The sequence below is a fragment of the Hyaena hyaena genome, unplaced genomic scaffold, assembly GCF_003009895.1.
Source record: "Hyaena hyaena isolate Hyena2069 unplaced genomic scaffold, ASM300989v1 scaffold_541, whole genome shotgun sequence".
Taxonomy (NCBI): Eukaryota; Metazoa; Chordata; class Mammalia; order Carnivora; family Hyaenidae; genus Hyaena; species Hyaena hyaena.
The window spans coordinates 249,759-277,476 of record NW_024081174.1 but is presented as its reverse complement, the minus strand read 5'-3'; the positions used below and the strand labels follow the sequence as shown (position 1 = coordinate 277,476).

Sequence of the window (27,718 nt, the reverse complement as noted above, 5' to 3'; positions counted from 1 at the left end):
GTAGCTCAGATTTCAAAAATCAAAGGGAGAAATCATCTTAATCTACAATTAAGTGACAATATACTGTAAATTTAGGCCAATGTAATGAACTTGCATAAAAAGAGCACAGTATTTAAGACAGACATTAAGTGCAAGCAACGCTGTCACTTACTTGTCATCGGGTAAAGAAGTAACAAAAAATGGTTGATTATATTTGGGTGGTAATGTCAAATTACTTGATTTCTTCTTTCCTAGAAGTGCAAGGCTATGATTTTCATGAATATCTAAGCTCAAGGTATTAGACAACCTATGAGAAACAATAAATGGAAGATCTTTAAGACGTTCCAAATCACTGATCTGCTCATGACGAATCTGTAGTCGAATTGTGTAATCTCCTTTCTCCAGTTTCAAAGAATACTAAAAAAGACAAAGGACATTTGGGAAAAGTATAGTTTAGCCAAGTAAACAGAAGTCAGAGTAAGAGGATAAACAGGAACAACTGCCACACACAGAGTGTGCGCACACACTTGCTTACACACCAGGGCTGGGAGCAGCATGTGAACTGTTCAAGGCCACGTGCAGCATAAAGGGTAAGGGAACTCAAGGCCTTCCGAGCCCTCACTTTTCCACAACAACAGGCTATGTGCATTCTCTCAGCTACATCAGTGTCTGCTCAAAACTGACAAAAGCCATGATTTTCTAGTTCATGAGTCTTTAGAACATAGATAACACACCACCAAAAACTAGCAAAACTGAGGTGCCATATAATATCTAAAACAAACATAGGCATGTGTGTGTACACACAACTGATCATCTTTATCTTATAACCAGAACACCACACCTCCTTTCTTATCCTAGAGGAAAAACAGGGAGCCAGCAGAGATCAAGGAGTACAAATCCACTACACTCCACCTAGTTAACCTGGTCAGGAGCATGGAACGCTCCATCCTGTATCAGCAGTTTCTTTCGAGGAGACTTTAAAGCAATAAGGTAATGGCACTGCGTAACCCAGGCTGCAGTGAGGAGGCGGGACTAGGCTTGCTTTGAGGAAAAGGAAATCACTCCCTGACTAGTTGACCGAAAAAACCTGCAAAATTATTTTCATTATGTGGCATAAAATTATAGATGTTACAGGAAATACCTCATTTCTTGGTAACATTTTAATCAGGGATGAAATTTCTACAAACTGTTTAAATAAAAGTTTTTTTTTTCCCCTTGATACAGTAATCATACCAAGCACAGTGCTTGGCATACAGTAAGAGCTGAGTAAACAGCCATCTCAGGAAGAAACGAATATGAAGGTTCTAGCAATCTGAAGACACTGCTATAGTGCTTTTCATCATGTCAGACCTAGGATCATTTCTAGATGCTCATATTATCTTAGAGGATCCGCTTTCAGTCTTCAGATAGGTGGAAGCAGAGGGCAGGAAGGAGAAATACTTAAAATAAAAAGCTATGCTGGCCATTGTCAGCAGGCATCACCCGGGCCCTCCTCTACCCCAAAACCTGCATCAGCTGACCTTACACGGCTGAGAGATTGTCACAGTCTATTTATACAAGACAACTAACGGAGCCTTGAGTGGTATGTCAAAGAACTAAATACACAACTATATGAATTTTAAAAAACCCAGGAAAACAAAAATTACCATAAACAAGAAATCAGGGATTCATTATCTAAGGAAATAGCCTCTGTTAATTGTAAAACTCACTGCCAAATTCATACCTGATGGGGATAGGCATCTCCTGAACCCATCTGTCTTTTGTTCTGGTCAAATATAATCCATAGTTGGCTGTCAAATTCTGACTCATATAATAGTTCACAAAGTAGTGGGCAGCTTGGAGTTACTTCCCCACTCTTGGGCTATCAAAAAAATAAGAATGATTACTTAGTATGATTTAAGTGATTTTCTTTCTTTTTTTTTTTTTTTATAGAGAATCCTTTTCATTTCTTTTAAATAGTTTATTGTCAAGTTGGTTTCCATATAGCACCCAGTACTCATCTCCACAAGTGCCCTCCTCCATGCCCATTTCCCCCCTTCCCCCCCACCCCATGTGCCCTCAGTTTGTTCCATTTAAGTGATTTCTGATGTAGATCTGTAATACTGTTATTGATGACATTTTTACATTAAAAACATTTCCTTTTGGTAAACAATTTTTAAAATGCAGAACATCCAATATTTTGGCAGTAATAAAAGGTATTTCTCTTTTATGAATTTTTAAAAATACAAACCTAGCTATTTGTATGCATCGATGAATACAATATATATTCTTCAAGACCTCTAATTACTTTAAAATTGAAATTTGACAATTCACTGAAATCATCTCCTGAACACTAAAACCAAATTCATGTTTCAATATGAGTTTTGCTGAAATCTTACTGGTCCTGCATCAACTCTTAGATCCCACATTTACACTAGTCTCAACTACCTTGCATCACTCATTCACCCCAAGAGTTATGCTGACTTCTCATGGTTTTCACACCTGCTCAGGGAAGCAGTCAGGCTATCTGCCACAATTGGAAGGCATCTGGCATTGATGAGACTTCTAGCCACTGTACAGCTATCAGTGGTGACAAAAACTAAGGCTCCAAAGGCCAAGTTACCACTAAATTAGTTTATGGCTTCAGACCTGAACGGTACTTAGATCATTACAAATCAGTACTTCACAAAGAATATTTCCAAATTAACCACAATTACTAGACTCTCTCCCCCGTCTTCTTCCCTCCTTCCCTTTCTTCTCTCTCTCTCTATATATAATACACACACACACACACACACACACACAAAATTCCATGTCCTTCCGTTTTTCACTTTATGATTCATGAACAAAACCCAAAAATTCATTTTAAGGTTTCACTTCATTATATAAACACTTACTTGATGAAAGTTGTATGTTAGGATCATCTCATAAAGTTGACGATTATTTGGCAAAACATCTCTTGATCCTAAAGGTTTTGTTTTTGCACTCAGCGGGCTGTAATTAGACAAGTGTGTAACTGATTTGATTCAAGAGTTCATTTACGGAGACCAATGAAACGATAATCAACAAAATCTATGACACGTCACAATAAGTGACAACGAACATTCCTAAACTCTGTAGATTTTATAATATTTCCAGTGTAGTTTACAATATTTTAGTCATTAACATAAAGAATTCTCTACTGACTGAGCCACAGCAACACACACTTTAAATCTTGCGATGTTACAAGAACATTTTCAAATGTGAAGACACAGGCAACACAGCCACACCCGAGCATCAGGGCAACGGCTAACACTGTGGAAGGACAGACGGGTCTGACCTGCACCCTCCTGTCCAAACGGCAGATGGCAACGTCCTGTGGGGGTGCCACACTGAGCGTTTTACTCCCATGTTATTTAAGGCTAGAAGCTACTGCTGGGGCTGCCTCCTAGAGGGTTGCCAGGACTGCTAAGCTGGAAAGTCAGAAAGTGCATCTGTATCTCCAGCACTCAGATGAGTTAAGAAGATGACGCCTTTCAAAGAGCGTTAGATATGTCCCCGCTCCCACCGCACCAACGCTCAACATCTGTAGCCCTAAAACACTTCAAATACCGTAGTGTCTGGACCCAGCTCTTCAAAGTTATGCAGGGAGCCAGATCTTCATATTTCAAGGAGGACTGAACATCAAAACGATTGATTCCTTCCGATGCATGCTATAAAGGATATTATTTATCAAGTTAGGTTCTCAACTTTATTGATAATAAACCATATTTTTAAACATCTGGACTTAAAACAGACATGTGTAACACAAAATCTGTTTAAGCACCCATGAATAAAGACTACTGTTATTTCCAGAACCTTAGGTCATCTGCTCATTAATGTTTAAATCCAACCAGTGAGATTATTTTTTAACAACACAAGTAAGTGACATTAAAAATGATGGAAATGTGGAACTTACAATGTTTAACTGAGGAGCAGTACACACTATTCCATGGAAAGAAATGGTATAATCAATATTGACATCACTAAGACTTGCCCACCAACGAGCAATGCAAAACTCAATTGCTTTCCCACCCTGTGAAGAAAAATGAAAATCGCAGATGTGTAAATCCCTTCTCGCACTTTCCTTCAAAATACACAGTATAAACGGTACGTGTTTTAAAGCAATTCTAGTTTTCAAACTTTTCCTGTTTGTACAGCTATGTGTGGCGTTAGAAAATTATGCTGGCAGAGATAGAGTACAGGCATTAAATACAAGTATTTACTCAGAATCCTACAGCACTTGTCATAAAAGATTTGAGGTAGCTTTTCAGAGTACATGAAATAAAACAATGATGAAAACAAACTGGAATAAAAACTTAAGGCCAAAGGAAAAGTTCTAAGAACAACGATAAGAAGAGGAGCATTACAGCTTTATAAGGCCTATTCAATACCCACAGTTGAGGTGCAGGCTCAGAGCTAGCTGGCAATCAAAGCAAAATGAAATTACGGTCATTTGCATCTTTCTCCCTATTAGAAAAATTAAAAGCAAACACCATTTTAAGCACTGAATTTTAAATTGGGTTTTCTAGCATTCGGGGTCACAGGACAGTAACACACACAACACAGTACAAGTCATCAGAGACGCAGGAGAGCCGGGAAGGATGACACAGCCAGGGGCACACACGAGGCGGCAGGTCCGAGAGGGGACGTCGGGTGCCCCACTTCTGTGGAGGAAGGAGGACCCGCGCGGGAGGGGACCTGCCCCACTGCACCCCTGCAGGTGCGAAGCGGCAGCGGCCTCACCCATAGAGCAAAATGGCCTCGTGGGTCCTTACCACCTGGGCACGACTAACATGACAAGTAGAAAACATGAAGAAAAGTCGTAAATAAGGAACGAATCGTTGTGACGAGGAAAACAATCTGCACTGGGGCCCCCGCCCTGAGACATCAGAACCCAACAGCCCAGCACTCTGCTTTCAGCAAGTTACTGAAGAGGTCAAACAAGGAATATTCACCTCCCCCTCGGTCTCCACTATCCCATTAAGACTACCACCTTCCTCCTTTAATTACTCAGCATCAACGAAATACGCAGTCCCAATATGCTCTGAATACAAACTATAAAACCAAATTCAAATCCTTAGGTTTAGCCCATACCAAAAACGGAAAAAGACATCATTTTAGGATTCCAAACTATTAACTGAGACTTACTAAGACGGGAAAAGCTTCAGTCAGTGTCCCTTTCTCCGGAAGGGAACAGAACTTGTAGAATTCATGACTTCGGTACGCCCTCTGCTTTACCAGCTGCACCGCGTGGAGGACAAACTTGGCCGACACGTCAGAAGAGCATGAGCACACAGTCACCTCTAGAGTCAGACAGGGGGAAGCAAAGCTTTAAACTGATAGGATTCAAAACAGACATACAAGTACTTTAATAATGCCAACTTCTTAGAAAATAACATTTTGCCAACAAAGTGATAGTCAAAGGAAATGTGCAGATTTCCTTAAAAACAAAGAATCAGCAGAATACGAATAAAGATGCAAGGGCAGAAGACTTGACTACGGAACAGAAACACAGCAGTAGACCAACCCCCACACCACAAACTCCAAACGCCACGGAACCGCAAGCTGTCCACAGAGGGACACGTTTACATAAGACCCTTCTCCCCTCTGCTGCGATAAGGAAACTTTAGCTGAGGACCAATCAATTCCTGATGACACATTTTAATTTTAGAAACTTCTATTTGTTCCCATGCCTAAATTGCATTAGCGTCTATTTATTTGACTTCATGGATAACTTTTCCTAGTCTCTCCCTCCTGTCTGCTTCTAGAAGTACATGCGCTTAGCTTTATTCTGAGGCTGAGCTGGAGACAAAGCCACAACTCTTGTGAGGCAGAATCATCATCTTATCTAATGAATGCCCATACTAATACAGGAAGCTCAGAGCAAGGCTCAGTCTCTGGGTCACAAGGTCAAGTGGGCACAGAGCTCTGTGAACCTAATTGATTACAAAGCATACAAAACGTAGTGTTAGGACAATATTTCTAGTTATCTGCAATAGGAATCATCTGTTGTACATTTCTGGGTTTTGTTGTTCTTTTGCTGCCCCCGCCCCCCTCGCCCCATTTTACTGAGATCCAGTGTATCTGTTATTGACAAATAACGCTGTGTGTAAGTGTAGGGTGTACACTGTGGGGGTGGGATATATGTGCATATATTATAAAATGGCTATTGCAGTAAGTATAGTTAACACATGCATCACTTCACACACCAATTTGTTTTTGTTGTGAAAATATTTCAGATCTGACTTTTAGCAAATTTCAAATGCATAATAAAGAACGGTTCACTATAGTTACGGAGCTGGACATTAGATTCCTTGCACTTATTCAGCTTGTAAGTGAAAGTCGGTACCCTTGACCACCACCTCCCCGGTTCCTCGCCCTCCCCCAACACACTGCTGGTCTAAGACTGCTAGATGCTCTGAGCTACTTCCACTCTGGATCATCCAATAAATTCCTATAAAAACAACCCTGTTTTCAACAGCAACCCAAACAAATCATAATTAGAGCATTACAATTACTGGCATTCATCATTAAAAAGATATCAAATTCAATATTAATCAACCATAGATTTTCCTTTCGTATTACGAGCATACATTTTATCAGAGCTCAGTGTTAGCTCCATGGGCCCTACCTGAGTGGTAGCCAGTTTTCAACAACGCAACTCTGACTCTAATCATTAATATACAAGGTATTATTTTAAATTAAGTTTAAAATCTTGACTAGTAAATCATCTTAAAATAGCCTAGATGATTTGATGTAGGAGTTAATGCAAACTAGTACGAGATCTTATGAACGTTTTAAATCTAACAGCAAATCTACAGTATCAGAGGTAGGACTCTTATGAGAAAAACACATATTAGAGATACACGAACTTACGGTGGTACCATCCTAGCAAGGACAGAATGTACATAAAGGTAAGGGGTCAGGAGAGACTCAAATGTTACTTACCAGCCCATGTCGCACCCTCAGGAACCTCAATAAAATGCCTGCGAATCTGGCCAGGTTTAAAATGTACATCTGTCAAGGCTAGGTCATAATGTGAGGATTCGTTTACTCTGAAAATAAAATTAAACAGCTAAATGGGACGCTGTCACAACAAAGGTAAGCCCACTGGTACTCTAGATTTTAACATTAATAGTTCATTAGAAATAAATACAGGGATTTAAAAGCTGGTTACAAAACAGTATGCACAGTATTCTCATTTTTGCAACATGTTAGTAGTGATAAGTTCTGAATAGTCGAGTGCAGATGATTTTTCTCCTATTCACCTGTCTACGTTTGTCCGTAAGATACACATACATGGCTCCCTCATTCACAGGATTTCCCACTTACCAAAATTTAAACTATCACGAGTCCTAAATATTAAAGTCAAACATAATGTTTTGCGTCACTGATATGGTCTTTTTTTTTTTTTAAGTTTATTTATTTTTGAAAGGGAGTGTGAGTGGGGGAGGGGCAGAGAGAGGGAAGGGAGAGATTCCCAAGCAGGTTCTGGGCTGTCAGCACACCAGGAGATCATGACCTGAGCGGAAATCAAGAGTCGGACGCTTAACTGACTGAGCCCCACAGGCGCCCCGTCCCTGAAACTGTCCTACAGCTCTGAGACTGGTATTAAACCTCTTTATATAGCTTCAAAATATGTCACGCTATAATGACACAGTAAAGAAGGAAAAGTACTTTCACAGTATTTTTGTAGGAAATCAATGACACATAAAGGTCAAATATGTAACTAACCATTATGGAAACCTAAAGAGTATACTAAGGATAAATTCTAGTCACTGTGACAAACATTTAATGAGCACCTACTACACACATGAGGTCCTGTTGTTAGGAGCTTCAAATACAACACTGAAATATTTTCCTTTGTCCTAGCCAACCAGGTGGGGACAGAAAAGGCACCAAAAACATTTCACATAATATGATCTGGGTAGACAGAAAGTGTTAGCAGAAAAGAAAAGGTACATGGTTTGTGGAAAAGCTTCCTGAAGGAGATGATGTCTCAGCAGATTCCTGAATCTTCTCCATTACCTTGTCTAGCTTCCTAGCAGACTTCTAGGGAAATTCTGAGGATTTAAGTGTTCTGAAATTTCTCTACATGTATGTCACATTCTGTCTGCAGAATCTCATCCCATGTTTCTTACGGGCTGAGACCGATGGCATATTTAATGGTTACCAATGCAACTAACTCAGTAGAAACCGTTAACTGAGAGCTTCCCATACTTTCCAGAATTCTCATCTCCATCTCGTACCTCACCTAGCTAAAATAAAAGTGACAACATAACGGCTAAAGTCGGTGCTGCAGGCAAGTAAAAAGTGCTGTGAGGCAGCCAGAAGGGACTACCTTCCCCCCGGGGTGACCAGGAACATGCCACTCTGAGGAAGTGAGGGAGTGGAAGTGTGTGGCTGGGGCGAAGGAAACGCTGGTTTTGCAGGGTCACTGTCTGCTATTTTAAAGAGCCTGATCGAGAGCCACCGACGTATCCTAAACAGGAAGCAGTATGGTCAGTTCAGAGTTCCTCGTTCTGGGGAGAAAGACAAGACGGGAATGGAAAAGACTGGAAGCAGTGGGTGAAAGACGTGGAGGAACCAGGAGAAAACGGAAATCCCAGCCAAGGGGCAGAAAGGGCGGGTGGCGGGAGGAAAGAGTACCGTCAAACACCGCAGACGGCCTGGCCCCGGGCACAGCGCGGGGGCGGGGCACGTGGGGCGTCACCAGGTATTCACTCCCACGGCCAACAAGCAATAGAAAGACTACGTGTCACCCTGAAATTCGAGCAAGAAGCAGAACGAAAGCCCAGGGACCTGATTCTGGTCTATCAATCCTTTAAAAGTTCCCACTATTTCCAGAAATAGCCATTAAAAAAAACGTGTAACAATAAGCTGCAGTAACTCGTCACTTACTTGGCCGCTACGACTGCAGTGATTGGAACCCGGAACAGAGGACCTGCATTTGGGGAGGCTATGTCATAGCCGCACACCTTGAAAAAAAAGAGTAAGTTTCAGTATCTGTAAACTTTTACAAGAGAAACAGAAAAGGTGAAACCTATTCACAGAGCAAATGAAATCTAATATTAAAATGTAAAAGCCTTAAGCACGAGGTGACACCAACTTTTGATGTCGGGTCACGTAAATGACGGCCTGAACACATGCATACCCGCCCCTGACTGATTCACACCAATGAGGACACAGACCGCCACACAAGGTACTTCTACCCGTTTTAGAGAGTATTTAGAAAGTAAGAACGGAGATGCTCCAATACCTCTGTGTAATGCAGTCCTTCTCTTAAGCCCCTGGGATCCACACGTATGTTTATGTGTCTACACTGATTCATGAGTTCCAAATGGCTGGGACACTGAACCCAAGATGAATTTGAAGTTAAAGCTAAATGAAGCTGAAGGGATATTTTTTCAGAGTTTTCTAGCATTAAAAAGACCAAAAATTAAAGATTAGTACTTTTCTCCTTTTCTTCCATTTTCAAAAGCTCTACCTTCTCTTAAAATCTAACAAAAGCACTTAATCAGTTGTAAAAATGCACTAGGACACGGGCTTGCAAAACACGGCTTAAATAACAGCCACGGGACCTTCCCTATGCGGTGGCGCACCCGTGATCCATTCCCGCTTCTCCCCCGCGTGGCCGCAGCTCCACAGCGGGGCGCTGCCATGACTACCTGCCACCTGACCAAAGGAAGACGCCAAGTATACAGTGGTGACCATTCTGTTCCTTCCTCCGAGAGCTGTGGTCCTCGCTGGCTGCTACCGCCCACTCGCCGACCGAACCTCTGTCTTACCCCCGAGCGGTCACAGTGGCAAGCAGAAAAGGAGCCTGATGCTTTACTGTCCACAGCTTAATAAAAGCACGGGTCACTGAGGGCCCAGGCTGCGGTTTTCCTCGGTGGTCAACAGGCTCACTGAACTGCCATGATATCGGGGACCTTACCTGCCATCACATCTCCCTAAACTATGTAAGATTTAAGATGATAATATTGGCAATTCATGTTTTCTGTTTAGAACACTGACCCAGATTAACCCAAATGGCCTTTCTCTCGTTATGATGCTATTCATTCAAACCATAAATGTGAGCACCTCAGCTTACTATCTGTTTATTGCTCACCAGTATTTTCTGGAAATACAGGTTCAATGCCAACGCCATGATCTGAAGGTGCAGCCACCTGAACAGGATCTCGGAGGTAGATGCCACGGTTATTTCCAACAGTAACAGTGAAACCTAATTTATTAGCAAATGACGTATTCTGAATGAGGTAGTCATAGGCTTTATCAACCTAATGAAAAGAATACAAACAGTAAAATATCAACGGTTGGGTCAAGAAAATATTGTTACAAATTACCAATTTGATTCCAATTGTAGCAGAACACAGGGGAAAGTTAGTCTGTACACTCCCCTAAGAGAGCAAGTCTATCTTGTCAGACAAAACACCAGTCCAACCACTCCCCAACCCCCTCCGCTCTCTGGACTCACACCACTGTTCCCAAGTGACCAAAGTCAGGGACTCCTCCACATGCCCTTATAGTGACAGGCTTTGCCCTTGACCTCTTTGCTTTGAATTTCTACCCCATGTGTCCTACATCCACTATATTTCTTTCTTACTGCAACAAATCTGTCTTAACTACAAAATCTGCTCTCACAACCTCTTTGCTTACCAGTTCGGAAACTATTATGATCACGTAATGTAGAATTAGATCAACTCAATCACTGTTATACTGTGAAATATTATCCAGTAATAGCTAAGATTGCATTTTGATCAGCAATCTATTTTTCACACAAACAACACTACCTGAATAATACCATGTCCTTGGGCAAATACTTCTATATTGTCAGCCTTCACGGCAGTGTTTTCCAGAGCCCTTCTGACTGAATGAACCGTGTAGTTAACATTATTAGCTTTCAGGCCTGAAACGATAAAGCAAAGACAAGAAAGGAGTATTAGAGAGCTTGCTATTTGAAATCCCTTTCCCTCACCAGTAGAGGTAACATGCATGTTCTTTGGCTTTAACGTCTTGGGTTTCAACATCCATTTCTTAATCTTTTTTACAAAACTAAATGACAGTCTGACTCAGGCTGTTGGCATCACAGAGATGTCATTCGACAAACGTCACTGGACGCCCATCATGTAATGGCATTAGTGCCCTCTCCGCAGAGGAAACACCTACAGGCATTTGGGTGACACTTTCATTAAAACATCGCCGGTCCAATGCTCACTGGCCGGCAGTACTAACACTCACCAACCTCACTATGTGTTATAAATGCCAAGGGAGCTTAAAACAAACAAGCAAAAAAGATGCTGAGGCCTCACCACAGCTCAATTACTTCAGCATCTTTGAAAACGGATCCCAGACACTAACTAACAGCTTTCCGGGTGACGCCGGGAGGAGCCAGCTGGGAAGGACTATTCTGTGGGAAGGACACAGAGGCCACCAACGTGTCAGACTTGCGTTGAAGACTGTTGTTAGAAAAGATGAGTAATACAGCATTCCTTCTTTTTTTAGTGTTTACTTTTGAGAGAGAGAGAGAGAGCACACGAGTGAGCACACGCGCACACAAGTCGGGCAGGGGCAGAGAGAGGAAGATACAATCTGAAACAGGCTCCAAGCTCCGAGCTGTCAGCACGGAGCCTTGCACGGGGCTTGAACTCAAAAACCTGGCCTGAGCCCAAGTTGGACGCTTAACTGAGCCACCCGGGCACCTGAGTAATACAGCACTCCTGTCCACTCCAGAGCTCCTCAAACACGTGTGCACTTATGATCCTGTAGGAGATGAGCAGAACAAACACGGAAAGATGCTGCTATACGAGCAAATCAAGAAAGTGGCCAGTTTTGTCAGTGAGAATCCAAAAGAAGGTGGAGCTCTGTCAGGGGAAGGAATATGTGACAAGAGTCTGCAAGGCCAAAACATGGCACAAAGGAGTTCTGGCCAGAGAGAATAGCACATACAAAGACCGGAAGCATGGAGTAAGCTTGAAATACGTGGTGAGGCTGAAAGGGACTAGAAATGAGGGCAGAGAGTCCTGGGACTTCAGGAGAGAAGCACTCCAGAGGTGGAATTTTGCAACGACCCGGTGACTAAAACGGAGTCCCGGTCAATGCCAAGGCCACCCAATCAATCCTGTGAGCCCAGGGACTCCTACCTCCTTTCCCACTTTACTGATCTCCACGGCAATATTCGTTACCTTTTAACACACGAGAGAAACTATTGGTAACGTTTATAGTCTCTCTCCCACAGGTGTAATATAAATCCCACGCGGGCAGCTACTTTTTCAGCTATTATCATGCCTGATAGTCATTAAGAGCCAACGAATATATGTGTTGAATGAACAAATGCACATTCAAATCATCATCATATAATTTTTTCTCCACCTTAAGCTTTACTTCAAGCCAGGACGTTACCAATTCTACACAATTTCTCACCATGAGAACTTCAGAAGACACAAACATCTGTCTGCAAAACAGTAAATTTATTCAACTACTTTTTTGTGGCTAATACCTGGCTTCATATTATGCTACAAACTTAAGATTCACCATCGCCTGACTGGAATTTAGCAGCGGTAGTAAGTTGGGCCGAGTCGAGCAGGAAGCAGCATCCTTACCGGAGAGGATCAGGGCGATGCCTCCACACGCGTTGGGAGAAGACATGGATGTCCCATTCATGAGCTGAGTTCCTCTCAGCGTCCAGTTAGGAACAGAAGCGATGGCCCCGCCTGGCGCGCTGATACTCACTCCCAGGGCCCCATCGGCACTGAATGAAAAGCCATTAAAGTTTGCTTATGATGGCTAAGGACTGGATAAACATGGGCATTCATAGAAATGCCACTGGTCGAATAAAATAGAGTCCAATGCATTGGATAATTTGTAGTATCAGAATCAACTGGAAAAAAATAACCAGCACAGCTATTTCCCCATTGTAAAGCAATTACTTTCCTCATAAGTGGACAAAATCTGTGTGAGTGTGTGTCCGTGTGTATCTGGGGTTGTGTGTAAAAGGTATCAGGTATATTTACAGAGGGAAAAATAAATGTCATTGCTCAGATTCCTTGATGAAAGTATTTTCTTGTCTCCAATAAGTAGAAGCTTTGCATTTGTCCGATATTTAATATATTGTTGTCAAACAGAAATATGCAGGACACATGGAACATTTAAAACTTTCCAAAAGCCGCATTTAAAAAAAGCTAATGTACGGTGCCTGGTTGGCTCAGTCAGTTGAGTGTCTGACTTCAGCCCAGGTCATGATCTCACAGTTTGGGAGTTTGAGTCCCACGTTGGGCTCTGTGCTGACAGCTCAGAGCCTGGAGCCTGCTTTGGATTCTGTGTCTCCCTCTCTCACTTCTCTTCCCCCACTCACACTTTTTCAAAAACAAAAAAACATTTAAAATTTTTTAAAAAAAAGTTAAGAAACTGGTGAAATTCCTTTTAATAACTTATTTTTATTTAAATCAACATATCGAAAATATAATTTTGATATGTAATTGGTAGAAAAAGAAGAATTAATTTATTTTCTTTTTTTTGCACTAAGTCTTGAAAATCCACATATGCCCTTCCAGCACATCTCAATTCAGAGTAACCTCGTTGGACCCGTGGCTGTCACCCTGGACAGCTCCAGTCAACATGGCCACCTTTTTGAGGGTTTCGACTACACAAGATCTAATGAGATAAAGGCCACAGAGCTCACCACACAGGCACCAAACACGAGCTTTGTCCTCTGCCCCAAGCAAAGGAATAACATGACACACTACCGTGTCCTCCCTGGAAGAGTGGCCGTAAATTCCCCACAAATTGTTGGCCTCTTCCTTCTACCACTCTTCCTCCAACTGACTGAACAACTATTTTTATTCCTGGCTAGGAGTAGGAGTGCAGTTTGGTTTCAGATTTATACAGAGAGCTGAAAGCAATGCAAATAAGATCCTCCTCCTGAAATAGGCGGGCAGCATCCCTTTTAGTGAATATCATAAAACAAGTACCACGAGGTAAATAAATATCCGTTGACCTGTAAAGATTTTCATACGGCATTATCGAGTGACAAAGGTTACAAAGGCGCCTGAATCGCGTGATCTCCCATTTATGCACAGGAGAATAACTGAAAGAAAGTCCATCAAAATGTCACTACGTGATCTGCACCATCTATACAATCTACCAACATTCACAATGTATCCATAACTCCATAAATCCATATCCATAAATCCACAGTATCTCATAAGTGGAAAAAAATAACTGGCAAAAGCCATGAATTCTAATTGACTACGTCCTATTTCTCTCTATTCATTTCCCACTACTCTGTTAAAGTGGCTAGTCATAAAACATTTAATAAGTATTCCAAAAAGGGTTCCATGATATATAAATAAAATTTTTATTAAAAAAAAATAAAATTTGGGGGCATCTGGCTGACTCAGTCAATAGAACATGCAATTCAGTCTCAGAGCTGTGAGTTCAAGCCCCATGTTGGGTATGGAGTCTACTTTAAAAACAGACAAACAAATAAATAAATTGGTTCCAACCAATTTTTCTAATCTTACACTCAGAACAGGTATGTGACATAGCTGTCAGTGAAATAACTGTATTTTGTTCCTTGAATGATGTTTCCCTGAAATGAGATTGTTCATCAAAATGAAAATGTTGAAAAAGTAAAAACCCATAGAACTAACCAGTAAAGTTACCAAAACTCTGTCCCTCCCCACCGTGTAGTTCAACAAAATACGTGTAAGAGACCCGTGTGCCACTCCCAACCCACCTGGGGCCTCTAGACGACCACGTGTACTGATTGGCCGGCAACTTCTCTCTCAGGGAGTACTCAGCAACCATCATATCAGGAGAAACATAAGCACCAACGCCTGCGGGATGAGTTTCATCATGAACAGAAGAACAAAATTAGATCTTCATTCCAAATCCACTGTTCACTGGCTTATGTGACCTTGGGTGAATCAATCACTCTGTACCATAGTGCTTGCTCATAAATGGAAAGAAAGAAAATTTAATAAGCAACGAAAGTTTACTATGTGCCAGATGTTAAACTAGGTGCTTTGGTTTTGAATATAAAAATACTTACCAGGGTTATTACATGGATTAAATATAATAATGTACCTAAAACTGCATGTACGTATAAAATAAAAAAAAGCAATGTGTTATAAACTGTACAGCATAACTTTAGGAAAGTAAGGGAATTAGTTGGTCTTCATTTTTAAATGACCACTGTATCCAATGTCCTGCTCATAATAAAGTTTGCAGTACCCCTCTACCCCGAAATGGCTGTAAAAACAAGCAAACAACAACAGATACATTAACACGCTGCAGAGTCTTTCAGATAAGTGTGTAAAGGCAGACTAGTCAGAAAGACTCTACATTCATAGACCTATGGGCTCAAACTCAGTTTCTTCATTCTACAAATCTGGAAACAGGGCCTCGAGAGGGCTAAACAATTTTTACTAAGCTCACGAGGACTGGTGAAGAAAGACTTACAGTCCAGTCCACCCGCTCCTAATTCTTCTTCATAATATACACACACATATGCAGAGTGGAAGACTGGATATAACATGCGAGGTAAGAGGATTTAGGTTAACAATACAGACACACAAAACTAATCACTTTGTAAAATTTAGTCAAAAAAATTTCAGTGAATCTGAGGATAAGAACATGACAAAACACTGAGGATTGTGGCAGAATATTTTATTTTGATCTGCAGGTACCTTTCAGATCTATTTTGTTTCATTTTGTGTATTTAAAATATTTTGAGAACTAAAATAGAAAGGACGGATCACTGGTAGGTACTGTTGTCTCAATATAGGATTTAACAGACTTACTTAACCAAGAAGTTTTACATTATACGAAATAAGCTATACCTTGCTCGAGATTTAGAAGCTATCAAAAAAGCATGTCCTATAATCTAAGATCACTGTTATTAAAAAAAAATTTTTTTTTAAAGGACCAGTTTCTAAACTTTGATACCTAGATGTTACTATGTATCGATTAACATCTATAGTATCTGTGTGCCTGTAGTAACAACTATAATATGTACGTATTCAAGCAGTTGTTGACATACACACCAGAAAAACTATTTGGGGCCACTTTTTACTGTCACACATCCAATTACAAATGCTAAGGGATAAGCCTTATGTTGCTCTTGAATGTGAAAATAAAGTAATTCTAGGCAACACTTACTACCTGTTTGTTCAGTTCACCCCCCACATTCACGCCTCAACATTCAAAAACCAGGGGGCATGCGTTATGTGCTGTGGGTGTTTTCGCACAGGTTGGCAGCTACAGCTAATTTTATCATTTTAGTATTATGAGCGCAACTCATTCGGATTTCCCTTAACTCTTCTTGTTGACAGGCATGTTGTCCCTTTGAGGACAGCGAAACACAACAGTGAGGGCATCACATCCGACAGACCAAGTAGTGGAAGAGAAGCCACATTCATGGAATAAATGTTTCAACTGCTCTTCTTCTCATTAACAAAGCTCTCTTTCTCAACATCGCATTTTTCTTGCATGTCCCACGAGAAATGAAAGGGAGGAAACTACACTACAGTTAGTGGGCATACACTGTAAATAAAAAAGAGAAGCAAGTATCTGTGTTGATGCTCTTCACTTAGTCTGGGGACCCCTTCCCTTAACCATCCCTACCTGCTGAAATCCTTGCTGCCATACGTCAGAAAGCCTCACCTACATTCTCGAATCAGAAGTAACTGCCCTTCCGAAATCCCAGGCCATACACCTGTACTTTCCATAAGCCACTCGCTGCGGTCGACTTCGGACCATCAGGTCTAATTAGACCTGGGCTTCCTGAGGGCAGATGTGGGAGGTTCATGGTGTCTTACATGCAGTGGAGATGCGCTTAACATCACATTCACTGATGTTTTTGTCGGCCTGCTTTTAAACAAGCCCAGTTCCAAACGGGAAACTAACCTATCACACTTGATGTCGTTCCACCCGGACAGCCGACGGTAGAAAGGCACGGACCGTTATTTCCAGCGCTTGAAACGTAAATTATGTTATGCTTCCACACTGCTTCACTGATGACTTCACAAATTCTCCTGAAAGAGAGAGAGAATTCCTCTGTATGTAGAAAGCTGTCCCACTCTTCAAAAAAAGCTATTAGTATGCTGCGAAGAGGTTTTCCAACATGGCTTACATAGAAACCAAACTAGAATATGGGTCCTAAGTAGAAAAGCGCAAACAGCGGCTACAGGTAAGAAGGCGGGCATTAGAATCGGCCGGGGGCATTCTCAAGCTATGCATGCCTCGCCTTATAAACCCGGGGCGCTGCTCGGATGTAGGTCAAGTACATGGACTGTGGCACATCCAGCGCATGTTCGGGGATGCCGGAACATGACACGGCCAGCCCAGCGACACCCCAACGGGCCTCAGCGTAAGGAAGGGGTCGTGGCACCAAGGAAAGCGGGGAGCGTGCTAGCTGTGACGTGAACAAACGCAGGGATGAGCAGCCAAAGGACCAAACGCAAGTGGGAAATACCGGCAGGAACCGGACCAGACGCCGGGGCCAGAGGCAGCTGGGCTCCCACCTCCCCTCAAATGACAGTGTCGGAAAGGACTCCTCAGAGGAAGCCCACACAGAGTTAGGAGCAGCGGCAGAGACGGAAGGGAAATAGGCAAGAGGAAGAACTTAAGAGTGAGATTCAAAACAAAGAGTCTGGGGAGAACTTGACAGCAAACAAGAAAAATCCTGGTATTAAAAGAGATGAAGTCAGACAACGGAGAAAATGCAGGACGTGGAAAAAAGGCACCAGGACCAAGAATGTGACAATCCTGGAGGACGAGAGGAAGGGTATCAGGGACAGAGGACTTTAACAGGGCGAATGTCAAAGGAAGAAGGAAAGAAATACACTTGGGTGAATACTGTACTGAAGCACAAGAGAGGAGGAGTAGCTTCAGGACTGAAATGAGGGGGACAGGGTGACTGCTGCAGGGAGGAGGCTAGAAGCGATGTGTCACAAGAAATCCAATCCTGGTTATCGGAGAAAATTAAGTTACTTGATGACAGCAAACTAGAGGCTCTGGCTTGGTAAAATGTAGGTCTTTATCAAAGAGCTTCAGAAGCCGGGTGACAGGTAGATGTCGACGGGCTGGTGAAGGGTTGGGGGAGAGGTGATGACTAGGGACGTAAACACTCTAAGTAATTTCAAAGTTATTACTACGGGGAGGAGAAGGGTGAGGTAACAGGAGATCAAGGCTGAGCCACTGGATGTGGCAGCGGGAAGACACCAATCACACGAAAGGCAGGAAGGCCTGGGCCTCACGTCAAAATGTGCCGAGGAGCCTCAGAAACGGGGACTACCCACCGCTAACCAAGTTTTGCTGGTGAAGTGAGGACAGCCGTGTGAAAGCAAGAGATCTGTTTCAAAGGCAGCAGATTCTAGAGCGTGCCTGTGGAGTGGTACGAGTCCAGGAAAGGAGGGGGATGACATGGGAGCAGTGTTTCAGGAGAGGGAAGTGGGAACCACAGAGCAAGTGCTTCAGTGACTTCTGACCCCGAGCACTTCATTTATCACAGAAGAAGGGAAGGCAGAGGCGGCACCCGGGGAGCCTGCAGGAAGGAGGGGAGTGCCCGCTGAGGGCTTGCATCCTCTCTGGGAAAGGAAGGGGGGAGAACATCAGCTGAGGGAAGAAAGGAAAGGTCACTGCAGGTCTCCGAGAAGGAAAGACAGTGTAAATGGCCTTACGGGCCACAAAAGAGTGAATGCACAACCGAGTGACCGTCTGAGACTCGCGGTCCCACGTTCTGCCAGGTAAGCACACCTGGAAGGGCACACGCTGCCTGGAAATGAGGAAGTGCATGATGGAGGGGCCGGCGGGTGTCCGCGGCTGGGAGGGAATGGCAACATCACACACAGGACCATGGGCACAGGGGCCAGGGGCCCACGAGACCCAGCCTCATCACCTAACCAGGGGACCACGGGTTTTCACTTGTGGCAGGCAACCCAGGCTCGGAAACACCTACTGCTGTCAGCACAAGCCTGTGGCTCGCAGGTGCCCACGAACACTCACCCAGAATTTGGCCAGTGAGTCGCTTCTCCGTAGCTGTAGTTGACCAGGTCACACTTATGATTGACGACTTCTATCATCTACGAAAAAGACGAAGAGTCTAGTTGAGGCAGCAATTTACAGAGAGATTAGCCAGTAAAACAAAGGCACAGAATCCCAGTTTTTTAACCAGTCATATTCTACTTCCACTTCCATTCTACTTTTAAGCTGAAAAACTAAAAAAAAAAAAAAAGGGTATCAGAGACACCGTAAGTAGTCAATAAAAAACACAACTAGCCATATGCAGCATGGAATGGTTCTTACTAAAATCTAATCCATACGTTAAAATGAAACACAGACTGTAAGTTCAATTTTTCTTAGACCAATGGAGCAAGCTGCAAGCTGGCAAAAAGGTGTTTGGGGTTAGTTTTTATTTTTTTATTTATTTCTAGCGGAGAGAGAGAGACAGACAGACTCTGAAACAGGCTCCAGGCTCTGAGCTGGCAGTCAACACGGAGCCCGACGCGGGGCTCGAACCCACAAACCGCGAGATCATGACCTAAGCGAAAGTGGGACGCTTAACCGACAGCCACCCAGGCGCCCCGGGGGTTAGTTTTTAAAAGTATCTCAGAACAGTGTGCTGGGGACTTCCTGGGTATGAAAAGTATAACATAAATAATATCTTCATATTTTCCAAAAACCTTTATCTGAATAATTTTTAATAAAAATAATTTAAAACCGAAGTAAGCGTTTTTGTTTCTTACAGTCTTGTATGCCAAACGCAGTCTAACGTATTCCTACTGAAATCAAGAGAACACTTCATAAAACTAAAAATGTCCAAGACTATCCACCATTAATCTTCCAAACCAACTCCTCACAGACACTCACGGCTCTTATGAGGCCCGTGCCTGTTTCCATCGTGCTTAGTCTTGTATCCCCAATCTTGATTGAAAGAATTTGAGCACCGGGAGCTACACCACTCCGTTCGGGTTCTTCTGGAAAATACCCAGCGGCTATACTAGCTACGTGTGTTCCATGAGCTCCTGGGAGAAACAAGAGGGGAAAATGACACAATATTTTCATAGGTTCAAAGTTTTAATCAGTCAACTCAATTTACATTCTATTCAGCATAAAATAAATAACTTAATAAAAATATACGCTCATTTTAACATCTACTTGTATATTATCATCTTAAGTCTCTTCTCAATAATTCACAAAAAGCCCCAAAACTTTGTATTACTCTGGATTCTATCCTGTTTACTGAGACAAAATGCCAGTCACAAAGGTGAGAAAGTATCTGCGATACATATAACTGACAAAGAGCTGAAATCCATAATATAATCTTTCAGATCCAAACAAAAAAAAATGGGTAAAACATTTGAAAAGCATTTCACAAAAGAGAGTCACCAAATGTCAAAGAAATGTATATGAAAAGATGTTCAACTTCAATAGTCATCTGGAAAGTGCAGATCAAAGCCACAACGAGGGGGCGCCTGGGTGGCTCAGTTGGTTGAGGGTCGGACTTCGGCTCAGGTCATGATCCTGTGGTTCGTGAGCTGGAGCCCCACATCAGGCCTGCTGCTGTCAGCACTTAGCCCGCTTTGGAGCCTCTGTTCCCCTCCCTTCTCTTTCTGCCCCTCCCCCACGCATGCTCTTTTTCTCAAAAATTAAAATGAAAAAACTTAAAAAAAAAAAAAGCCACAAAGAGATACCTCGGCATACGTTTCAGAATGGCTAAACCTTTATGGCCGACGGCAGCTACACACTACTGGTAGGATATAGAACAGCATTTTGGAAAGCTGAACACAGGAATACCCTACGATCCAGGTATGTCCAACTACAAGCCCAACACAAACACATGGACATGTACACTAAAAGACACATTATTAATTTTGAGAGAGTGCAAGTGTGGGAGGGTCAGAGACAGAGAGAATCTCAAGCAGGTTCTGTAGTGCCAGTGCAGAGTTCGACATGGGGCTCGAACCCACGAAACTGTCAGATCGTGACCTGAACCAAAATCAAGAGTCTGATGCTCAACTGACTGAGCTACCCAGGCGCCCCCTTATCAATTACTTCTAAACATTATGATATGAAGCACCGAAAAATAAGGTTGATCTAAAGAAGTCACATACAAAAGGATACATACTGAATAATCTCATTTATATAAATGGAAACACATCATGTTAGACTGAACAATGTGAAAGTGCCATTATTTGATTATTTCTCACCTATAAAAACAGCAATATCGGATGGCTCAAACTAATGCGGTGATAAAAATCAGGACCGTAGTTACCTCTGAGAGGATGGAGGGGAGATTAGTGTTTAGGAAGAGACATGAAGGGGCTTTGACAAGGTTTTATTTCTTGATGTGGTTACACAGAAGTGTCCCCTTTGTGAGAATTCACAGATGAGCATACAACTTGTGATCTGTATACTTTTCTCTAGTATGTTATATATCAGTGAAGTACAATAAAGCAAAACAAAAAACAGTTAGGGCTTTTTTTTTCTTTTTCAGTGAAAAAGTTTAAGACCCGAATAGAGACAAATGCCCCACTACTGTCAGATAAACGATCACACAAGCACGATGACAAATGCCTACTGGCGCTGGGCCTTAATGGCTGGGTAATGGAGTAGCTGTGGTTCTGGAAGAAAGGGCAGGATGTGACCCCTCTGTCTGCTGCAGTGTTGACAGTCTGTGCCCTAGACAGCTGCTGTCACATAAGAATGTGGACCCAATATTACCCATTCTTCCTTTCTCATTTTTTCCAATTAAAAATAGGGAAGTGTGGGCCATCTGGGTGGCTCAGTCACTTAAGTGTCCTACTTTTGATTTTGGCTCATGATTTCACGTTTGTGAGATTGAACCCTGTGTCGGGCTCTGCAGTGGGATGGAGCCTGCTTGATATTCTCTCGCTCCCTATTCCCCACCCCCACTCTCACGTGTGCTCTCTCATGGGAAAAAGAAAAAGGAAGCTAGATTTTAATGTAACTCACCCCCCACCCCCAAGAAAACACCTGCCGCCACCACCTACATACGGGTCAGAGCGTCTACACCGCACAAGAGGCTGACCACACCACATGTGGACATGAACATGGAGCGGTGGAGTGCTCACGCCCCACTGGTAGAATGTAAAAGGGCACAGCCACTGTGCTTCCCAAAAGGCTAAACACATATCTACCATACTCAACCGGTTCGTCTAGATGCCCGTCCAAACTAAACTAAAATACACGTGCACACAGAGACGTACACACCAGTGCTGGAACAATCAGAATGTCCATCAGCAGCGGAGTGGGTGGGTCAGTCCCAGTGTGTCCACACAATGAACTGCTACTACTCAGCAGCAAGGAATTGGCTATTTATAACCATAATATGGATGGATTTCATACCAGAACTATTCTACTTGTATAAAATTCCAGAAAACACAAAGAATCTGGACTGACAGAAAGCAGTTAGGTGGCTCTCTGGGGCTGTGGGTGGATCAGGGTGGGGTACAAAGGAAGATAAGCAGACGGGTAGGGGTGATGGATACACCCATTACCTTGACCGTGGTGATGGCTTCCAGGGTGTACACCTCTATCAAAACTTATCAAATTGTGTATATGTGCAGTTCATTATATAAACTATAATTCAATAATACTGTGGGGGACGGAGTGAGAAAGAGTTAAAGCTATCCTGGCTCACTCCCTAGAAGTAACCACTATGTAGAAGCTGGCGTAGATTCTCCTCATCTGTATTTTTATCGTGCACACACACACCCACCCATGGACACTGTGTAGTATTATCTGGCATGTTTTACAACTTTACACAAATGTTTTTATCTATATATATTTTTTTTTAATTTTTTTTTTTAATGTTTTATTTCTAGGAGAGAGAGAGAGACAGCATTAGAAGGGGAGGGTCAGAGAGAGAGGGAGTCACAGATTGAAACAGGCTCCAGGCTCTGAGCCGGCAGTCAGCACAGAGCCCGATGCGGGGCTCGAACCCACGAACCGCGAGATCATGACCTAAGTGAAAGTCGGACGCTTAACCGACTAAGCCACCCAGGCGCCCCTATATATATATATATATTTTTAATTTAGGTATTTGAGATTTATGAATATCAGTATATGTAGATTTATTCATTTTGCTGTATGATATTCCCCAGTACTACACACTTTTAAATAAACTTGTTGTTTTGTCCATGGGTATATGGATAGCTTCCAGCCTCTTTGAAATTACACTCACAGCCACAGGAGCCTCTTTTTAGCCGACTCTGTATCCTGTGGGTGAGCTGCTCAAGAGTCAATGTATGCACATAAAATTCCTTCCAAAACAATTGAGAAAAAAATTTAATGTTTATTTTTGAGACAGACAAACAGAGCATGAGCAGGGGATGGGCAGAGAAAGAATCCAAAGCAGGCTCCAGGCTCTGAGCTGTCAGCACTGAGCCCGACGCGGAGCTCGAACCCATGAACCGTGAGATCACAACCTGAGCCAAAGTCAGATGCTTAACCAACTGAGCCACCCAGGAGCCCCCCAAAACAATTTTCATAAGATGAATTACGTTTTTTGTGTTTTTTGTGGCTGGACTATGCCTGTATTCTTGGAATAGATCCTACATGGTTACGGCTTTAAAGAAAACCACCACCTTGCCAGGGAATCAAATCACATTTATCATCACACACCTAGTTCTTTAGGTGGAATCTTGAAGTTAAAGTTCGCTTTATGGTTACAGTAACTTATCACCTTACCGCGTTCTAAGTTTATCTCTAGTTAGCAAATCTGAACAGAATACCTCCACTGGTCACAATGGAGAGCAGGTTTCCATCGTCATATATGTTAACAGAGTAATTTAGCATCTCAGCTGTGCCAAAAGAACCATATTCTTGGGCTTCTTTGTAGTTTCTTAACACGGTAGATTTACTCAAGTCCCCATCTTCATTCGAATCAATGCAGGCTCTGTAAATTGAGAATAGAGAAGGAAACATCTATTTTCTTAGCTTTCTAAAAATAATGTGGTATGGTGTGTTAGGTACCTTCTTACTGCCCTGTTTTGTCACAACAGACACAGTAACGTCTGGCTTTAGACTCCTCTGTCTCAGATGCATCAGTAAAGGTTAAGTAAAAAGCTTAAAGGAACCAGTCCTTAAATGAAGCCGTGTATAAAAGGCTTTAGGAACACTGTCCATCACAAAAGTCCAGGGAGAAAACCATTTAGCTACTTAAGAAATTAGACCGAAGCTTGGCCTAGAGTTTCAGACTAATTCAGGATGATGACGACATACAGCCTAGGCCTTACTCCCGTCTGCTTCTTTTAGAACTGGCTTAATGAACCCGATACCGCCTGCAGGCTCCCCGACACTAGATGAACTACAAACTGTGCCCCACCCCCACAGTTACAGCAGTCCTGGGCAAACACTGATTTTTTACAGTTGTATGGTTGTCCCGTCTGCTCTTTCCCCATTTTATTACCTCTGTAATTTTTACAATAGGTGTTCCAAATACTACAAAATAGTCTGATTAAAACTAAATAAATCTAAAATAAAAGTCATAAATGGAATGCACATCATTGAACGGTCAATATGATGTTTGTAGCTATTAGGCCTTTGTGTGCATTTTCAATAAGCTAAAGGCAATCACAACTGCTACAGTGAATTAATGGAAGCCCACTAGTATAGACGGGACATTTATTATAAATACTAAGGCATGTATTTCATTAACAAATGTTGACAATTTAGACAGAGGGATCTCTGAAACTGTTTTTACCTATACCCCAATCAGTGTGTGGCTAAAATGATTTATGGCATTTGAAAAACAGAAACAATAGAGCAAGACAGAGGAGACCGAACACTAATGGGGAAAATGAGGCAACCAGGAAACAAGTAGCATGTCAAAAGGAATCAGCACTGAGGTTAACAGTAAAACGTAGACCACCAAATCCTCCCTATTTGCCAAACAGAGCAGCACTCGTGGTTCTTAAAAGTTACATACGTAACTGGTTCTCCATCCCGGCAATCACCTCAGAAGTCCTCCCTCGCATCCATCTGACCCAGGGGACAGTCGACTATTCCTGGCAGTTCTTCCGTCTCCTCTTGACTTTTCCCCTGGACCTTCAACCCCTATCCCTTCCCTGTCTGCTAACTTGAGCTGATCCTTCAATGTAATCTTTCTTGCTGCTTCCTGGACGGGCTCAGAGAGTCTCGCACTTGCTTCCACAGAGTCTAGAGTCTGAGCTCCTCTAGAGCCTCCCTGGCACAAAGACAAGTACTCAAATATTTGCCAAATGATGAAAGAATGAATGAATCAACATCTTTGACAATATTCTCACAGCAAATACAGTGACACATTCTAAAAATCAGTTTCTTGTAACCACCGTCAACATGAAGTGACTCAACACTTGAAGCACCATATCAAAACATCGATATAAAATTGAGTGACTCCCCTAAGCAATTCCACAGAGGCCAAGTATGCACAGTGGTGTGGGGTATAACTTTCTGACGGTGGTTGGCTCAGTTCAAGGAACAGGTGTTAGCATACCAGAAAGGGAACATGGGGAGATGAGATTCACGGATAGGATTAGAGTACTTATATAAGGGGGCAGGAGAGGGGGCGTGGGGTATAAATTCCTGGACATTTTTAATACGTTTCTTCATACTATTTTCTATGGAAAAAAAATCCACAGCTTTCATCAAACTCAAAGGAAACCTGGGAAAACAAGGTCAAAAACCACTGAAGAGAAACCAACTAATGGTCTTTCCTTCATGTAATCTTCTCTAAATACTGTTTTCTCAACAGAGAGTGACTGAGTTTGACCCTATACATCCTGAAGAATACTTAAGAGCATGTTTCTATCAGGTTCCCTGCTAAGGGCAGTGATATGGGTTCAACAGTGGAAATGTGGCTGGAGGAGGCAGATTTGACAGTCTGCAGAAACAAAACCCAAGGCACTTAAGGTCACTTTACCTCCCCTTAGAAATGGCCGGCATTTCTGAAATGACAGTGCCTAGGTTCACTTTAGGTAATGTGACGCCTCTAACGTTCTCCTCACAACATTCTGGGTCTAACCCCGAGATGGGGTTGGGGAACCGAAGCCCTTCATGATATACAGTACTATGTAATCAAAAAACTTATTTCTGACCTGAAACCTCAGGTAGCACCTGAAACCATATTTCTGTTGCATTTTTCATTGATTATAACATTTTCTAAAGTGTTACTCTAGGGACTTCAGATTTCATTTCCTTCAAGTTTCATTTCCAATGCAGAAATTCTACAAGCTGGCCCAGAATACTGTCGACAAACTACTGCATGGACCCCTTGCTTTGTCAACTGCCTTCAGGACCTTGGAAACACATATCAGCACCCTGGACATCCTGACTCTGAAGTCCTTTCCCTTAGGACAAAGTTGGCAGTGTTTTCCGTACGTGCAGGGAACACTGGAATCGAACCACCGACTGCCCCACTCCCCCATCCTGGCTAATATTAGAGTATTTCCTTAAGTGCCGGTACAGTATTCTCCCACATATGCTCACTTCTGCATCTAGGATTCTCTTGTAGTTGCCTTCCAAATTGCCCAGGTCCGATCAGGAACATTTCTACGTCTACCAACGATTCATCTGCTATTACCTGGTTAAGTTACTGTCTGGTTAATGAAACAAGCTTCTTGAAAACACACAAGGGACAGGTTTATAGTGTCTAAAATATTAAGGAGTTCAAAGAGCCTATCCGAAACTACCCAAAAGCCAATTCGGCTCTCAAACAGTTTTGCTTAGTGATACTAATGTCACTTAAGCCAAATCTCTGGACAGTTCTGAGAGTTTAATGCCCTTCAGAGTAGATAAAAACCGCTCTCAGGGAAGATCTATAGAATACGTGACATTTACCTCCAGGATTCACCATCGTGCCACACCAAACAGTCATACACAGGGCCAGGGTCACTGTATTTTTTCTCAAAAGAATTTAGCAATTCCACTTGACTCTGAAGTTCCTCCTTGATTAGTTTATTTGCCTAATCAATGAGAACATATATTAATATTAGCACATTTTGTGCTCTTGAAACATACAACCATTAACACATAACCAAAGACACAGTGTGACCAACAGGAAGGCCATTTCACTCTGGAAAAATGTAAGAACACTTTCTTTTTATATCTATGCAGCGTGCAGTTCAATTTAATGATGCAGATATCAACTGATGTATTAAATGTTTAAAAAATAATACTTCTTTTAGTTAATCTCTCATTTAGTTCTTTATTCCATCTACTTTGGGAAAGACCCTATGCTCCCTATTGATGGTCTCATTTGACCACGACATGCATTAGTCACGTATCTATAATCTGTACAACTAATTTCCAAAAATAACTCTAACATTGCTATAAAATACGTTGTCTATTGACCGTTAGATTTTTTATCAGGACTGTTTCCACTGAAATCTGTTTAAGAATCCAAATAAATAAAAGAAACCACAAATTATCTTCTGTCTTTTAGAACATGCTAAACACATACTACACTCCTGAACTTGTACAGATATGCTGCTATTTAACCATTCTGATCCGTAACAATGAGAACTGTACACACCCCAACTATTTTTTTTAAAAAACTATGTACTACATTAGACTGCTCCACATTCACCTGAACAGTCCTACTGAATTAAAATGTAATTTCCACATGTTCCAAAAATCTGGTTAGGCTTCATTTTTAGTTATTCAATATATTCAACATTTACTCCTCCTTAAAGGAAAAAAACAATTATATAGACATTTTTGGTAAACAAAATCA

The 27,718-nt window shown here is 42.2% G+C and overlaps 1 protein-coding gene across 4 annotated transcripts in view; it reads right to left on the bottom strand.

Moving 5' to 3' along the window:
- Positions 1-27,718, bottom strand: part of TPP2 (tripeptidyl peptidase 2) — a 70,837-nt gene that overhangs the window by 22,339 nt on the left and 20,780 nt on the right. For all 4 annotated transcript variants that reach the window (XM_039255705.1, XM_039255707.1, XM_039255703.1 and 1 more), the window contains exons 5-22: positions 26,824-26,948; positions 23,739-23,902; positions 19,852-20,006; positions 18,988-19,064; positions 16,888-17,015; positions 14,717-14,816; positions 12,582-12,730; positions 10,773-10,888; positions 10,091-10,259; positions 9,239-9,396; positions 8,881-8,957; positions 6,928-7,034; positions 5,128-5,282; positions 3,896-4,012; positions 3,550-3,650; positions 2,856-2,952; positions 1,703-1,840; positions 152-396 (exon numbers count right to left, since the gene is read on the bottom strand). In XM_039255705.1, the coding sequence (XP_039111636.1) occupies positions 152-396; positions 1,703-1,840; positions 2,856-2,952; positions 3,550-3,650; positions 3,896-4,012; positions 5,128-5,282; positions 6,928-7,034; positions 8,881-8,957; positions 9,239-9,396; positions 10,091-10,259; positions 10,773-10,888; positions 12,582-12,730; positions 14,717-14,816; positions 16,888-17,015; positions 18,988-19,064; positions 19,852-20,006; positions 23,739-23,902; positions 26,824-26,948 (2,378 nt within the window). The remainder of the gene's footprint in view (positions 1-151; positions 397-1,702; positions 1,841-2,855; positions 2,953-3,549; positions 3,651-3,895; positions 4,013-5,127; positions 5,283-6,927; positions 7,035-8,880; positions 8,958-9,238; positions 9,397-10,090; positions 10,260-10,772; positions 10,889-12,581; positions 12,731-14,716; positions 14,817-16,887; positions 17,016-18,987; positions 19,065-19,851; positions 20,007-23,738; positions 23,903-26,823; positions 26,949-27,718) is intronic.